We start from the raw sequence: 17,770 nt of genomic DNA on the forward strand, positions 1-17,770 counted from the left end.
TAAAGGAAATAAGTAAAATAGTCACACAAGCATGTTAAAGTTACATTGATAGAAGTGAAAGATATATAAGATGTATCATTAAGAATCAATATATTTATGTCAATATAATAGTAAATATTACAGTACAGAAATAAGTAAATATGGTGGATGGTCTCACGTCTTAACTTTCATTGGATGTCAAAATAAAAAAAAGTTTATTTCAAGTCATTGTGGAAGCAGTGTAAGGGACAGTTTGTGTATTCAAATTTTGTAGTAAACTAAAAATCGACAAAAATGGAGAAACTTGTTTTTCAGTGGACAGCAACAATATGTTCTATGATTTATTATCCACTTCTTTCTCCTTCTTCATCTCTTTGTTTCTTCTCTCTCTCACACACACTCTGTAACTGCTTTTCTCTCTTTCTCTTTTGTATTCTCTTTTTCATTCTGTCATTCTCTATTCATTAACTCTCCGACTCATTCTTTCTCTCTCTACTGCTCTTTCTGTCACTCTCTCTCCCTGTCTCTTACTCTCTCTAACACCCTGTCACTCTTTTTCTCTCACTCTCACACACATACTGTACGCCCTATGCACTTTTCCCCCACACTCTCTGTAGCACTCTCTCTTTCCATTTCACTCTCACTTGCTCTTTCTCCGTTTCTTTCTCCCTCTCAATCTTTTTTCTATCCCTTTTATTAAATTTCTGTAATACTTACCCTTTCACCCACTCTCTCTCTCTCTTTCTGTTTCCTATCACTCTTTTTCCTTTTCTGTATTCATCTCTTTACCTCTGTCTACACCTCTCTCTCTTTTCATGATCTTTTTCAATTTCTCTTTCCATCTTTTACTCCCTCTCTCTCAACCTCTTTTTCTGCTCTTAACCTTGACCCTTCTCTCTCTCCATCTATTCTTCCTCCTTCTCTTTCCCATCTTTATTTTTAATTTTCTTTATTCATTTCTTTAACCTCTCTGTCTACACCTTTCTCTCTTTTCATTATGTTTTCAGCTTCTCCTTCCATCTTGTACTCCCTCTCTCAATCTTTCTTTTTCCTCTTAACCTTGACCTTTCTCTCTCTCCACCAATTTCCTCCACTCTCTCTCACTCTCTCTTTTCCTTTTACATTCTTTCTTTCAATTCACACACACACACACACACGCACCATTGATTTGTGTATTTAACCTGTTTAACCACATCCTAACTGTAACTAATATCTGAATCTAACTCCTAACCTAATTCTTAAACTTTATGTCCCCAATCTGACACTAAACTTATGTCTAAACCTAAACCAAGATCTAAAACTTTTCATTCTTCCTAAAGAAAATTGCGTTTCTGTAAAGCAGCATATTTACAAATGAGGACCTCACTAAACCTAGCTGTTCATGTTTAAGGAGGACACAGTCTTGGTCCTCAAAGTGATAGTAGTACAAGAACACATAGGTACACACACATACACACACAGATACACATGATCTATGCTCTGTTTCTTAGTGCTTGCTCTCTGATGTGCTGACGGCTCTGCTTGCTTGTGTGTTTGTGAGTGTGATGATAGCAGCTATAACAGAAGCCTGTGTGTAATTCTCTTTAAGCCTGGCTGAAGTTTAATGTGCTGATTTCCTCTCTGCTCTCCAGGTGTTCCCGGGTGATTGTGTGCTCAATCCTCCTGCTCCCTGCAATATTTAACTCGGCCTAATCTTTCACTGTGAAAAATTCAGCAGACTAGCAGTTTGAGCAATGGGCAAAATGTATTTTTAGGCTGCTTCTAATAATGGAAACACACAGAGGCTACGTGACTGTGAAATTGATTGTGTTCCTAAATAAAGACAGTGCTGTTGCTTGGCCTGTATCTGAAAGTGTGTGTGTGTGTACTTGTTTTAGTACCTTGTGAGGACCTTGTGAGGTGTTAGACAGTTTTGTGTGTATATGGGGACAATTGCTGCTGTTTTTACTATGCATGTACAATAAGTCGCCTTTCAATAAGGTGCTACCAAACATCTTTTTCTAGCACTTTTTTCATGATCAATTTACAGTACATACTGGTGTCCCATGACTTTTGGCATGTAATCGTACAAAAACACCAACATATGTGTATGTATACTATGATTTATTAACTTTGTGGGGACCCGGTGTCTCCATAATGATTAAAAAACACGTGAATGTTCAGATGTTTTTTTAGCCACAAGATACAATTAGAGGTAACTACCTGAGTTAACTAGTTTCTAGATTTAAGTATGAGTGTGTCTGAAAGGGTTTGTGTGTGTGTGTGTGTGTGTGTCTTTGTGTGTGTGTGCTTGTTTTAGGACCTTGTGAGGACCAGGTGTTAGACAGTTTTATGTGTATGGGGACAATTGCTGCTGTTTTTACTATGCATGTACAATAAGGTGCCTTTCAATAAGGTGCTACCAAACATCTTTTTCTAGCACTTTTTCCATGATCAATATACAGTACATACTGATGTCCCAGGACTTTTGGCATGTAATCGTACAATAACACCAACCTGTGTGTGTGTGTATTTTTTCTTGGATGTGCTATCTTTGTGGGGACCTGATGTCTCCGTAATGATTAGAAACCACATGAATATTCTGGTGCTTTTTTTTAGCCTTTAGCCACAAGATACAACTAGAGGTAACTACCTGAGTTAATTTGTTACTATATTTAAATATGAGTATGTGTGTGTGTGTGTGTGTTTGCAGCTGTGGACATGGATGGAGGATCTGCAGAAGGAGCTGTTGGAGGAAGTGTGTTCAGACTCTGTGGATTCGGTACAGGAGCTTATCAAACAGTTCCAGCAGCAGCAGACCGCCACACTGGAGGCCACGCTCAACGTTATTAAAGAGGGGGAGGACCTCATTCAGCAACTCAGGTTGGACTCAACACCCCCCACACACTCAGAATCACACACTCTGAACACAGGTGATAACACTATCTCTCCCCTTTCTGCCACAGAGACTCAGCCATGAGCAGTAATAAGATGCCCCATAACAGCTCTATCGCCCACATTGAGAGCGTGCTGCAGCAGCTGGATGAAGCTCAGGGTCAGATGGAGGAGCTCTTTCACGAGAGGAAGATCAAGCTGGACATCTTTCTGCAGCTACGTATCTTTGAGCAGTACACCATTGAGGTGAGGAGTAAGGCCTAGCTGACGTAAATGTTGAATCAGACATGATATTTAGTAGATGTTCAGAGCTAATGTTAAGAATGACAAGTCAAGAGGTCGCAGGTTCGAACCCCCGCTCACGCAGCTTTGCCATCAAGCTGCCGGCACTCAGAGGGAGCAAAATTGGCCCTGCTCCCTCCGGGTGGGTAGATGGCGCTCTCTCCCCACATCACTCCTAGGGTGATGTCCACAGCACAGGGCGTCTGTGAGCTGATGTATCGGAACCAAGTCGCAGCGTTTTCTTCCAAGCACACTGGCTGCTCAGCAATGCTGCATCAGCAGCAGCTCGAAATAAAGCGGTGGCTGACTTCACATGTATCAGAGGAAGCATGTGTTAGTCTTCACCCTCCTGGTGTGCTGGGGCATTACTAGTGATAGGGGGAGTCCTAATGAGTGGGTTGGGTAATTGGCTGTGTAAATTGGGACAAATTAGAAATAAAATTATATAAAAAAAAGAATGATAAGACAAGACAAGACAAGACAAGACCATACTTTTACTGAATTCACATAGTCAACAGGAATGTGCCCTCTGCCTTTAACCCATCCATGCAGTGAAAACACAAACTTCTCTACCAAAAGAACTCTGGTTCCTTGAACCAGTTCCATTCAGGCTTATAAAAACTGTGGTGTTTTCAGTGAACCAGCCCACATTTCCACCAGTTTTAGTGGAACCGTCAAAACATAACATCATACGTCTTCAACAGAGGGCGCTGCACAGCGGAGGTGCTCCTGTACAAATAAACACTTGCACTGAAGAATGTATTATTCAGTACTGTCAGTAGAGTCAGTGTGAGTCAGTAAAGTCATTGTGAGCCAGTAGAGTCAGTGTGAGTCGGTAAAGTCATTGTGAGCCAGTAGAGTCAGTGTGAGTCAGTAGAGTCAGTGTGAGTCAGTAGAGTTAATGTGAGTCAGAAGAGTCAGTGTTAGTCGGTAGAGTCAGTGTGAGTCGGTAGAGTCAGTGTGAGTCAGTAGTACTCAGTGTGAGTCGGTATAGTCAGTGTGAGTCAGTATAGTCAGTGTGAATCAGTATAGTCAGTGTGAATCAGTATAGTCAGTGTGAATCAGTATTAGTCAGTGTGAGTCAGTAGAGTCAGTATAAGTCAGTGTGAGTCAGTATAAGTCAGTGTGAGTCAGTGGAGTCAGTGTGAGTCGGTGGAGTCAGTGTGAGTCGGTACAGTCAGTGTGAGTCAGCAGAGTCAGTTCGAGTCAATATAAGTCAGTATGAGTCAGTATGAGTCAGTTCGAGTCAGTAGAGTCATTTCGAGTCAGTATGAGTCAGTAGAGTCATTTCGAATCAGTATGAGTCAGTTTGAGTCAGTATGAGTCAGTAGAGTCAGTTCTAGTCAGTAGAGTCAGTGTGAGTCAGTAGAGTCAGTGTGAGTCAGTAGAGTAAGTAGCTTGTGTGATAACTCATTTACATGACACGACTTGTAGCCCACCTAAACACTGGATCTATTTTTTGGAGCAGCAGGTTGGACAGATGGAGTAACAGTAACATAAATCATTGCCAAGATAGCAAAACAGGAAAAGCAAGTGTACCTGGACGCAGCAACACTGCCATCAAAGACCATTTAAAATATTTGGGGTGTTTTAAAACATTTTACCAGTTGTTTAAATGAAGCTACTTACAAATAACCATAAACCCTAATCATTAAAAAAATACAACAGCATGTTGTATAATACATTTTGGTGTTAGATATCAGCCTATTGCTGAATATGTTTTTTTTTTTTTTCACATCATGTAACATTCACAAAGCATGATTCTTCCAGAGGCTTTTCTCTAATATCAGTAACTCTGATGTTGTTGGAGCCTGAAAACTGGTCAGACAGCGGAGTATCAGTGGGCCCCTGCTAAGAAATATGGATTAAAGTTGGGTGTGTGTCTTTATGTTTGGGTTTCGGGGGAAATACGTCTTTGATGTGTGGAATCAGATAACGTGTGAAGCCGTGCTAGCTGACTCATGGTAATCCTCTTCTGAAAAGTGTGCTGTGAAATCCTGTATGCTCTGTTCAAAGAGTGTTTCTTACTGAAGAATTCTGTGATCAGTGTTTCAAGCCCTGGGAGCACCATATAAAGACGTCAGCGATAAAAAAAAGGAAAAGAAGAAAAAAGATGAAGATGCTATCGCCAGCCTTTGGTTTAAAGACAAATAATATTTCATTTTTTTGGAGGCACAGATGATTACTGCAACAGGCTACAGCTGGTTGCATTATTTGTGCTTTGTTTGTTGTATTTTATTTGTATCACGTGTGTAACGCTGCAGCAAGGAAGGACGAGAAGAGGACGCACACGCAAGTAATCTTTAAAGGCAACAGCAAAAAATGAGACAAAAACAGGATCTAAGAGAACTAACAGAAACACAGCCGAAACAGACGTAGACACGTACAAGAACCGACAAACTAACACTGAAGACAACTATCTATCTATCTATCTATCCATCCATCCATCCATCCATCCATGGATTTCTGTCCTTTTAGCCTTATACTCTGGTGCACCTTATGTATTACAATGTGTGGCCCCCTGGTGTTGCAATGATAGTTACCCACCACTAGGGGCACATGTTCTCACATCACTTTGTTTGTGTGTATCAGTATGTGTGTGTTTACTGCACGTATGGGTTGTTCAAAGTTGGCTGCAGAGGTCACATTCCATCTGTGTGTCCAACACAATGATGGTTAATATACCTGTCTTGTCTTGTCTTGTCTTGTCTTAAATGAAAACATGAAGTTTTTTTTCCCCAACAGTTTTACCATGTCTTCATTAATATATTAATTAATGCTTGTCTTAAAGTGTCTTAAAGGATTGAGGTATGTTTCTTACTCTTTTTGTCTGACTTGACTTCCGGCAGGTGACTGCAGAACTGGATGCGTGGAATGAGGACTTGATGCGGCAGGTGAGCGAGTTTAACGCAGAAGAGCCCAGTCTCGTGGAGCAGAGGCTTCAGCGACACGCCGAGAGAAAAGTGGCCATGACCAACATGACCTACGAGGTCATCCAGCAAGGCCAGGATCTACACCAGTATATCATGGAAGTCCAGGCTTCAGGTGGGTATCAATGTTTCAGGGACAGATTTGTTCACATTACACACAGATGCAGGTCACTTACATATGTGAATGTGAACCGTCACAATAGCCAAATCTGATCTGAGCAAAAAAATCTGATTTTTGAGCAATGTGGCTTGTAATGTGAACGTAGCCTTAGTCAACCAGGACAAATGGAACACTTACATAATGTACGGTATAGTGCTGAACATACAGTATATCAATATCACATTCATTAGATTGTATGCATATCTATCTGGTATGGATTTCTGTCCTTTTAGTAGAACTATGAAGTCATTCTTTATTTTATGGTCAGTGACGTGTCCAAATAATGAATTCCAGATCCGAGCTGGTTTTGCCTGTGGGAAAACATGATGTTTGCAAAAACTCACTGTTAAAAGCAAAGACATTCTTATATGCTTATATGTTTGTCTTGCATTTATGTGTTTTGGAAAGTTTGCCAATTTTAAGATGTCAATGTGAAAGATATTTTAGAGTTGTGCTTCAAGAGTTTAAAAAACCCAGTGCATTCAAATACCAGTCATACGGACATTGAAGTGTTTTTCTTGACTATATTTGTGAAATCAGCATTAAAAAAATGGTATTAATGAACAAGTTCTAGAAAGAATCCATAATTCGATCCGGCATTTGATCGGGTAGAAAAACAGAACATCTAACCAAATGAGTGTGTTTATTTACTGTCCCCATTAAACCATAATACTGCATGTTTAGTCACATGACCCTGTCCAGTCTGTGACATCAAGAACAACTAAAAAAAACTGAGCCATCTAAACAACTCAATCAGCTTGTACCACATAAATATGCAGCATCTCTCTTTCATTAAAATAATGAAGGAGGGATGCTGAAGTGTTAGTGCTCCCTCTTGTGGACAGTCTGCAGCCTGCTAAACTGGAGTGAACAAATGAGTAATATAATTTCCTGGTCACTGAATATGCCTACTACTGCTTATTCCTATTCTTATGAACGTATTCAGCTACATAAAGGTGCATCCCTGCATCAATGCAATGCTACCAAATCTATTGGAAGGCTTTTACTATTTTCTATATATCAACCCAATTTGGTTATTATTCGAGTGCACAGGTAGTGCACTAAAGGTAGTGGTAAATAAAGAAGAAAAAATAAAGAGATGTAGATTTGTATATATAATTATTATTGAAATCTACATTGAATAAGTTATTTTGTATGCAGTAGAACTTCAATTCTGCCAATAATGCCTAAAGCAATGGGAGATGGGATGGGATGAGCTAGAGTGGTGATGATCTAACATCTTTACCTGAATAAAGCCCTTGTCATTAAATTAATCAGATCCTAATTGCCTAATTGCTACAAAATCTACATTTACGGTATTTAGCTGACCCTTTTATACACTTGTGTGACTTACAAGGTTATTCCTATTACAGGGGTCAGCACAGTGTGGCACAGTATAGTCACTAGTGGTGGGCAATATTATATCGTATACAATATATCGTGACACAGAAATATCATGATATTAAAAATCTATATCATGATAATAGGCCTGTTCTGTCTTAAAATTAGTCTGTTATTTACTGTGAAGCTTTAGGTGTATTTATTGTATAATTGTTTTAGTTTGCAGTTTATATGCATGCACTAAATATTCTGCAATATTATTTGCTGCATTATATTTTTTATGCTATATTATTTATTTTTCCACATTATGATTATTCTGTTATACTATTGAATGAATTATTTTAGTTTTCCTATATCGCCAAATATATCATTATCACAAAAATACCCTGAAATATCGTGATATTATTTTAGAGCCATATCGCCCACCCCTAATAGTCACCCAGACCTGGAATTGAACCCCAGTCTCCCAAATGTTAGCTCCCTGGCAGGTGGTGGTGTTATCCACTGCACCACACCAACCCCGTAGACGTCTAGTAGTTGTCTAGTAGACGTCCTTCCCTGGACACTAGAGCTTTTATTTTTTCTAATAAAAGCAGGATCAATTATTTTTAATGTCCTTTTTCTTTAGAAAAACAATGAATGAATTGTCCGTATATTTGTCCATATAGTGTACTTACACACAGCGTATATTCTTAAATCTACAAGTATCATACATGCTCATAAGAAGTGAAGAAGAGAGAGAAAGGTGAAGATATGAAGAGAGATGAAAGAGACATTAGCAGCATGTGGTGGAGTGAGTCAGTGGGGCTGTTGATCTTCAGGGGGACTAGTCTCTCAGGCTTATCTCAACAGCTGTGCTGATCCCCAGCTGGAGAATGATGAAAAATTGGGTTAAAACAGCAAAATCTTCCCCCCTCTCCCATGCATTTCTCCACTCTCCATCTCCCTCCATCTTTCTGTTTTTCCCAACTCTCCATCGTCCCCCATTGAATCCTTTTAGCCTCTCTCTCGGCACTGAGTCTCTGTCTCTTGGAGATATTTTTAACATGGGAAACAGGCTTTCTCTCTCTAAATTGCTGACCCATCGCTCACCCCCCTCAATCCCACATATGGGCCTTGGCTCAGGAGCCTCTCAGAGCCGCTCTGTGCCCTGGCTTTGGACGGCCATCCTGCCAGATCACACTGTGACAATCTCACACTCTCTCTGATACACACCCAGCCTGTTCTCCACACAGCACTTTTTGTGTTGCTCCATTGAAGTTCTGTTATTTAAAAAAAAATAATATGTTTAACTTAATTGTGGTGTGTTATTTATCATTGGGTACATTGAGATCTCATTTCTCCATGTCTTATTAATTCACTGTTGATTTTGGCACATTTTAAATGCATTGTTGGTCTGTTATTTTGGTCTGGAATACTGAACAGAGCTTCTAGATAATGTTCATGAATGAAAATGATAAATCACCCACCCACCATGTGGTTTTACTATACTGACCTCAACACAGAAGAGCTGCTTCACTGATGCACCCAGAGCAGCTTCCTAGAGAAAGTAGATGTATACTGCCACCCTGTGGATATGACTGGTCCATGCATGTCTATAAGGGCATAGTGGTTTTAATCAGAGGTGGAAAGTAACTAATTACATTTACTCACATTACTGTAATTGAGTACATTTTATGAGTAATTTGTCATTTTTAAAGTAGTTTTTAAATTAGGTAATTTTACTTTTAGTCAAGTACATTTTGACACAAGTAATTTACTTCACTACTTTGGAAAATTTCCCATTACTGAGTAAAAAATTAAATGCTGGGGAAAAAAAACAAATAGTTTGAATAAAACGTTTTATGCGGTGGTCTGAACAAATACTGCCTGAAAGGTCCAAATTATTTAATTTAATAATTATTTAATTAATGATTTGTACTTTTTTACATCAAATAAATAAAAGTAACTATGTAACTGTTACTCAAAGTAAAATTTAAATTGATTACTTTTTTACTTTTACTCGAGTAGATTTTTAGATGGGTACTTTTACTTTTACTTGAGTAGAATTTTAGCAAAGTAAAGGTATTTTTACTTAATTACAATTTTTCAGTACTTTTTCCAGCGCTGGTTTTAATCACTTTCATCATCCATTCTTTTAATCACTTAAATGTATTTTATATATATGTGTGTTTGTGTGTGTATGTAGGAATTGAGTTGACAGGGGAGAAAGAAGTGGATTTGGCCACTCAGGTTCAGGAGCTGCTGGAGTTCCTGCATGAGAAACAGCATGAGCTGGACATGAGCGCAGAACAGACACAGAAACGAATAGAGCAGTGTCTTCAACTACGCCATCTACAGGCTGAGGTTAAACAGGTAAAGTGCACATACACACACACACACGCACACACGCAATACAAATATAGGCAACTTCAGATGCTGCATCTGTTGCATAAACATGGTTAAAACCAAGGGCATAGGGGCGGGTTTAGACACATTTGCTAAAATAAATCAAAGCCCAGCCTATAGTGACTTAAAACAACATTTGCAGAGTTAATCACAAAAAAAAACATTTATTTTTCTGTACTTTTGTTTATTATTTATTAAATCTAACCAAAAGAGAATTTACAACCTAAACATGTTACTTCACATTACATATGTACATATGACATAAAACTGATCAGATATCACCTAATATTTAGAAAATATAACAAATGTGGTTATTATTATTATTATTATTATTATTATTATTATTATTGTGTATTGGCATGTCAATTCTGTTGTATAATTACATTTTCTCCACTTAAAAAAAACTCAATAGGGTTGGGTCCTGTGTTTTTAATTTAGTCTACTGAGAGCACTTCTTACGATGGGGTCCTTTTATTATGAAAATGTATTTTTTTTGGCAGCAGTTTAATATAAACGTTAGATAACCCAAATCCTCCCAGTCTGTTAGTAGAACAAGACATTACTCAAAAGCTGTTTTTATTGCAGTATATTGTTATTGTGGTGATTCAATGCTCTCATCACTGACCGCGCGTGTAAAGCCGGTGTTGTGCCGAATTCTGCACCCTCTGCAGAAAAAGATTATGTACATATTTGAATGTGTGTTTTAACTAAAAATATTTAAATTTCAGTAATGTTGCATAAATTAAGTAATTATAACTAGGTAATATTGTATGCAGAAATTAAGTAAAGGTTACTATAAGAAAGGATTGATTCAGCAAAAACAAATGAAGTAAAGTTTACTTAAAGAAAGGAAAGTCAAAAAGCAAATGCAGAAAGTGGCAAAACTTTTTTAAAGTAAATTTTACTTATCATTTTTTCAGTGTAGACTGGGGTTCAAATCCAGGTCTGGGTGACTATGCTGTGCTCCACCAATAAGAGTCCTTGGGCAAGACTCCTAACACTACAATGGTCCAATTCTGTAATAGGAATCACCTGGATAAGAGCGTCAGCTAAATTCCATAAATGTAATGTAATGTAATGTAATGTAATGTAGTGTGTTAGGGTACATTTGGGTACATTTTCTGCTTTGCAGTTCAAAAACTAAAGTTAAATCCTTTATTAGTAAGCATAAATAAATAATTAAATACTATAATGCTTTCAGAGCTTGTATTAAAGACACGATTTAACCCCATTCTTTACTCTAAAGCTCATCTAAAAAATACTGGATGGAGCACCATCATTCCAGAGGACACTGTTCCACTGCTCTAACTGGTTTTTACTTAGTCAAATTCTATTTGCAATACACCTCTAAAGGGACTAGACAAGCTGTGTGTGCATTTGCACATCTATATCTGCAGTGTATTAATTAGAAAGGTTGTGTTTGCAAGTTTTCTGGTCTGTCTGATCCATACAGCTTATGTCATCCATATATGGAAGGAGAGCAGCAGTGGAGCGCAGTAAATCTGATGTGAGATCTTTGCAGCGAGCTATAAAGAGCTATAGAGCAGGCTAGTTCTGCTTCTCTCCGTCCTCGTTCTGAGCACACTGTTTGTTTTTTAAAGTGTGGCCACATGAATAAAACATGCCGTTCCTCCTCTTTGCTGGTGCTAATACTTTATCTCCCAGCGCAGCTCCGGCTCGGCTATACACTTCAGTAATCCAGGCCCGCATCGTTTAGCAGTCTTTGTTTATTCTGTATCATAGGAAAGCAGCATCTCGGCTAGGAAATCATACAGAGTTGCAGAAGCGTTGCAGAAGGCCTGTAAATTATTGATGTTGCTCCTCTGCAGTGGTTGGAGATTTATAAACACTGCATAAACATTCCACTTCCACGTACACACTTCTGCTCTTTCTCTCCTGCGCTCGGTGGAACTGCCAGAACCTGGTACAGTATTCAAATGTGTATTTTTGAGTGACTGAACAGATCTGCAGTGGAGCCAGTGTGTGCCCTTTAAAATGAATCGAAAAAGCTGCAGCTGCACCTCGTAATAGCTCTATATACTGTGCAGGATCTGCCACAGGGGACATGTTTCCACTTTTTATACTTTTTAATAACGTTTTTAATGAAACTTTTAAACCAGGTGGTTTATACAAATGTAGCAGTTTTAGCATAGAAGTCTGCATTGAAGTATAATGTCAGCTGCATTAACAAAAAAGAAGAAAACATACAATAGACGGTTAAGATCATCACATATCGTCATGCAAAAGTTTAAATATTCCAATATACACTGCCTGTCCAAAAAAAAGTCAGCACCTGGATTTAACTAAGTAAATGATCTGGGGTTAACGCTGCAGTTGGTTAGGTCTAGGTTCAGCAACAGAATGTGCTGAAAGAATGAGGTCAGCTGACTACCTGAATATACTGAATATAGACCTGGTTATTCCATCAATGGATTTTTTATTCCCTGATGACACTGGATGACTGGATCCAACCTGCACTTAAGGCTGTCTAAGATTTTCAATGACTTACTTTCTGAAATGCTGAATCCAGATTTAACCTGAAAAATGGCGTTGCACTGCTCTCACAGAACTGTCTAGTGCGTTTGCACTCCCAAATATAGTTTGTTGGACATTGTTGGGTTAGCAGAGAAATTTCAGACCTCATGAGGTGGCCCCTGTGTGTTTTTTGTCTTGCAAAAAAAAAGACTTAAGTCTTAGGGCCCTATTTTAGTGATCTATCCATGTCCATGTGTGTGTAACAAGTGGGGGATGTACATTCGTTGGGGATGTGCCTGTGTTGACAATTTACTGCTAAGACAGCAGTGAATGGCTGTTGACATCTGCCTAGGTTGTTTTCAGTCAGTGGCGCACCTGTGTTTTCAAGTTAGCAATGTTGCCAAGATAGCAATATGCCACAAAATTGAAACTACACAGGTCGAAGGTGTGAAAATAGATCGTTGGCGGGGTGTAAGATAGCAATGAGCATAGTGACTCGCTTTGCACAGGGTGTAACATAGGTCCCTTAAAGTTAAATCTCTCCGTTTTGCCTGTTTTTGCCTGTTTACTCCTAATCTCGGTAGCCTACATCATCTTTGCATTACTGTAGTGGATGGAAACACAACTTGTTTTTAAATATTTCTGGCAAAATTTCCAATTTGTGCACACGTTATGCAAAACATTTGCATGTTAACAGATATTGTGTCAAAATTTCTTTTTACTTTTGGATGCTCCAAAATGACTTAAATTATGTTTTCCTTCTTCTATAAAGTTGACATTCTGCACATTTTAGGTATTTGCAAGACACATACTGTATGTTTATAATGACAAAAATAATCATGTTTTTTTTTTTAAACTGTACTTTTTTGAGTTAGTGTATAAATGCAAGGGAGATTTTGTATTTTGTATTTGTTATTTTCAGCAGCTCCATGCTAAACTAAAACCCAACAGGATAAACGCTCTATTCTGTGTGTTTACATTGTCCCATATGGAGCCATTTTGGTTCTATCAGTTTCAATGGCCCCGACTGAAGATCAATAGAAGATAATGCGGGAAGGATGCTGAATGCTGATGGCCACTACTGCTCCAGTGTCCACCACCACTACCCCCGCCTCCACCCCCACCCTCTCCTCTAGTAATCTCATTTAGCCCCTAATCGAGAGCCAAGGCGTGTCCCCAGGCGCAGGCATCAAGTGCCTCCACTTACATCAGTGCTAATGGAGAAAAATGGCAGCGTGGCGGCTTACAGAAAGTGAAGGAGGAAAAGGAGGGAAGGTCGGACTAATGTTTTAGGCTTTAGGAATTCTTCTCAGGTGAAGAGTGTGGCCGCTGTGGACTCCGGAGAAGTCTGATTTCACAGGGCTTTGAAATTCTAAAAGCAACAAATAGTGGGGATTAGTCCTGCATGAAAATGCTTAAATTCCCACAACCCCAAAGACTGATGTGTATTATTCATATTGCAGTATAACAAACACTTGAGAGTTCACTAAGGGCGTATATGCTGTAGGAGCTGCTGAGTGTGTGGTTAGGTCCTGGCTCATGTGTGTGGTTCTGTGTTTAGGTGCTGGGATGGATCCGTAACGGTGAGTCCATGCTGAATGCCAGCATGGTGAACGCCAGCTCCCTGTCTGAGGCTGAGCAGCTACAGAGAGAGCACGAGCAGTTCCAGCTGGCTATAGAGGTATACACACACAACACACACACACACACACTCACATACTGTATCCCACAACCTCAGCCCATTGCATACACTAAAACACATGTATCTCAGCGCAGCTCTGGAACCCATTTAAGCAGATGAACACAAAGCCCCTTTAAGAACCTATTAGCAAGATTTTTATTGAATCAATGCACAGGAAGTAGCCCGAGCTGCCTTAATGCAATCAGTACTTTACCTCCCTTTTCCCAGGCCAGCAGCGAAATGCGTGTATTTACTCAGAAAAGCAGAAACACATCAGACTCCTGCCTCCTGTGAGGAAGAGTTTAGAGCCGAGGCCTTAAGGGCAGGGTTCTTGTATGGAAGAGATTATGCTGAAACTCTGCCAAACGGATACGGCAAGAGCTGTTAATCCACACGGCACTATAAAAGAGACAAGCATAACAATGCTACTGATAGATTTATGACTATCCACTACTTTATTGGAGTCTTTTTGGAGTTAGCAGATCATGGGCCAGATTCACAAAAAAGTCTTATGAATGAAAAAAAAAAAATCTTAGATGTACTTTTTTAAACACAATCTTCACTATGAATAATCTATGATTTAATTTTGATTGTTAAAATTTTAGAGGGGAAGTACTGTGTACTTACAGAGTAAGAATGGTAAAACACTGTACACTACATAATACAGCCTGCTGTCTGTTGTTTCGAGTACTTACTGAGTAAGTACTGTGTTCTTACAGAGTAAGAACAGTAAAAGTCAGGTGAGGTGTGGGTATATAAACCATTAAAATAAAACCTTGTGGTTTCTGTGTATTAATGAATAAATTATCTTTAAAATCTCAGCATTTCTGCTTGTGTTATTGAAGATATATAAATACTATTGTATTTTAGTCTTGACATTACAAACTATATGTTTTCTTCCTACTCCACCCTTAACAGTTTTAAAAAGCATAAATCAAATTCTCATCTTCTTTTTCAAACTCACAAAATTATAAGAATAATAATTCCCTGCAGTGTGACTAGATTGAAGCCTTCATAACTGCCATGAACAAAGGGCAAAATGATTATATTGTCACGTCTTAGCCCTGTCTCATGTCTCTGTGTGTCTTCCCCACGTGACCTGTGCCTCTCTGTGTCTCCTGTCAGTAGATTTCCACCATGTGTTTCTCATTTGTAGCTCCGCCCCTTCCCCAGGTGTTTCCAATTCTAGTGTGTTTTATGTTACTATAAATAGCCCTCCTCTGCCACCTTGTCCTCCGTCGGTCTTTGCACCTTACCATGTCGTTTTGTCTCTCAGCGTTTCTCTGTGTTTCATTGCCTCTGTTCCTCACACCTTAGTCTCTGTGTTTATCTCTAGTTTTATGTTTCTAGTTTCCTGTTTATTTCCGTCTCCCTAAGCTCCTTATATATATCCCTGCTTTGTGTTTATTTTCTAGATTTGTTACTTGTTATTTATTATTAAATCATTCATTTTTCCCTTACCTGCATTTGTGTCCGCCTCCTCGTCTCCCTGCCTGGGTCACTTCGTGACATATATATTATTTTATTTGAAAACTGCACCACAAGTTTAGGGAAATTGCCGGTTCTCCTGTGCTTTATTTGTACCTGCATTTAAGTGCGAGTAGGACCCCTTAAGTATTTAGTATTTACTGATTTATAGAAAGCAGTTACACCATAAGTGTTGGGAAAGTACAGGGTAAGTTTCAGAAAGATACCTAGTTTTAGGCTCTTGTTCCTGGTTGTTTTTTATTTATACATACAGTTAAAGTACCTGTAGGACCTGGTAAGTATTTAAAATCTACTGGTTCATCCAGAGAAGTTACAACATAAGTAAAACTTACCTTCTAAAACGCAGGCTGTATTATAAAGCGTAACCAAAAACATGTTTTTATTAGGGCTGTCAACTTTAAAGCATTAACTCCAACGATTAATGTGGAATCAGTAAGGTGTTATTGTTTTTTTAATGCAAGTTTGACCCCAACTTCTGTTGTAATGTGCTCTGCCCACTGTGCGGTTCATTTTTCTGGAGCGGTTTGCTCATAGTGAGAACGTATTTTAGTCTCAATCCGACCCAGCCATCAAATATACTTCTTTTTAAATTGAGCTAAACTGCTGATATGGCTCAGTTTAATCTGATAAACTAGCCAGGTAATATGGTACTGCTATGAACAAACACTGTCTCTGCTGCTCCATACTGTTTACACACTAGGAGCACAGTATGTGCAGCGTTCACTGCTCACAGCCACACGACTCCGTTTAATACATCTGCGCTGCACATCCCATTAAAAACACTGTGTTTGAAAGTGCAGCAGCCGATTTTTATAGCATTCTGTGTTAAAGCAGCCGCACACCGCACAGATATATCCGAGCTGAAACAAAGAATCTTCTCACTATATTAACTTTCATGCTCATGCGCTCGACAGCTCTGGCCAATCAGAGAAGACACTGTGCTTGCGTGGTTTATTGGTTTGGATTTTGGTGCGTTTAGGTTTGTGCCTGTGTGAAACCAAAGCAAATGGAGGGAGAAAACACTTCAAGTAAAGAACTCATCAACTGATCGGGGCCATAAAAAAAACTACAGGTGTGAAAACGCCCTATACATTGCAAATTAAGTTTGAATTTAGTCATTTCTCATGCAAATGCCGATTCTTATGAAATTTTTCATTCTTATCTATAAATTCTTCATTAGATCTTTCTTCTGAATTCTGTCCTTGTTTGTTTTCTTGCATCAGTAACCCTGAGACATCTTGAAATTTTAGTGTTTAGGTCTTTTTCAGAAGAACATTCTTTATTCTTCATGGAAAGAGAAGTATATTTTGTCTGCAGGCATAGCAGTGATTCACTGCCCTTGTTTGCACACATCCATATTTATTGTTATTTTTATTAGTCTCGAAATCTCTGATAACTGGCTGCTGGATATATATCCACACTCCCCCTCAAAGGTTGCGACGCTCTGTCATTTATCACTGTGGCTTTTGGCTCCGGCTCCGGCTGTGCTGTTGTTTTTTCCTGCTGTGGACTAAAATTTGCTGTTCAGCTCCGCTTGTAAACATCCATACAGCCGCTATTAAGGCTAGATTTATCCTTCGTATTACGATGAGCACGCCAGCAGACAAGAAACGGGCAGCCGGCTGACCCCAGAAAGTCTAAATCTGTCATGCAGAAGGTTTGCATGCAGGATAGGACGGAAAAGGGAGGCAGCAGGAGTCTGGATGATGTTGAGTAATAGGAGCACTGCTGAGAGCAATACAGAGATGATTGCTTTTGGATGCTTTGCAATGAACTGCTGTTTGCTGTTCATTCCAGAAAAAGGGTGGTCATGTTTTCTCAATTGCTAGGTATTTTTGTAACCTGTGTAACCTTCTACAAAATCCAATTTTTTTCCAAACTTTTTATGTTGTTTATTACAATGTTAAAATGTTAATTTAAACATTTAATGACAATTTCCACAAAATAAATTAATGCCACCCCTAGTTAAAATGTGTTAACAGCCATAAAATAAATTGATTTTTAATTGCAGAAGCATAATCTCACTCTAAAAAAATTAGAAACAAAATAAAAAAACAGCCTTCAACTAAAATGAATAAAATAAAAGAAATCCTGACTAAGAATTTTTTTTTTTGGTCATAAAATTTCCTGTTCCACAATTGTTGGTTATTATTATACAGGTGCTATCTGCAT

At 38.8% G+C, this 17,770-nt stretch overlaps 1 protein-coding gene across 2 annotated transcripts in view; it reads left to right on the forward strand.

Annotated features, from left to right (window-relative positions):
* The window catches only part of kalrna (kalirin RhoGEF kinase a), a 320,295-nt gene that overhangs the window by 208,860 nt on the left and 93,665 nt on the right, over positions 1-17,770 (forward strand). For both annotated transcript variants that reach the window (XM_007253494.4, XM_049485020.1), the window contains exons 12-16: positions 2,672-2,841; positions 2,925-3,099; positions 5,985-6,180; positions 9,755-9,921; positions 13,991-14,110. In XM_007253494.4, coding sequence (XP_007253556.3) covers positions 2,672-2,841; positions 2,925-3,099; positions 5,985-6,180; positions 9,755-9,921; positions 13,991-14,110 — 828 coding nt within the window. The remainder of the gene's footprint in view (positions 1-2,671; positions 2,842-2,924; positions 3,100-5,984; positions 6,181-9,754; positions 9,922-13,990; positions 14,111-17,770) is intronic.

This window comes from Astyanax mexicanus, chromosome 11 (assembly GCF_023375975.1).
Source record: "Astyanax mexicanus isolate ESR-SI-001 chromosome 11, AstMex3_surface, whole genome shotgun sequence".
Classification (NCBI taxonomy): Eukaryota; Metazoa; Chordata; class Actinopteri; order Characiformes; family Acestrorhamphidae; genus Astyanax; species Astyanax mexicanus.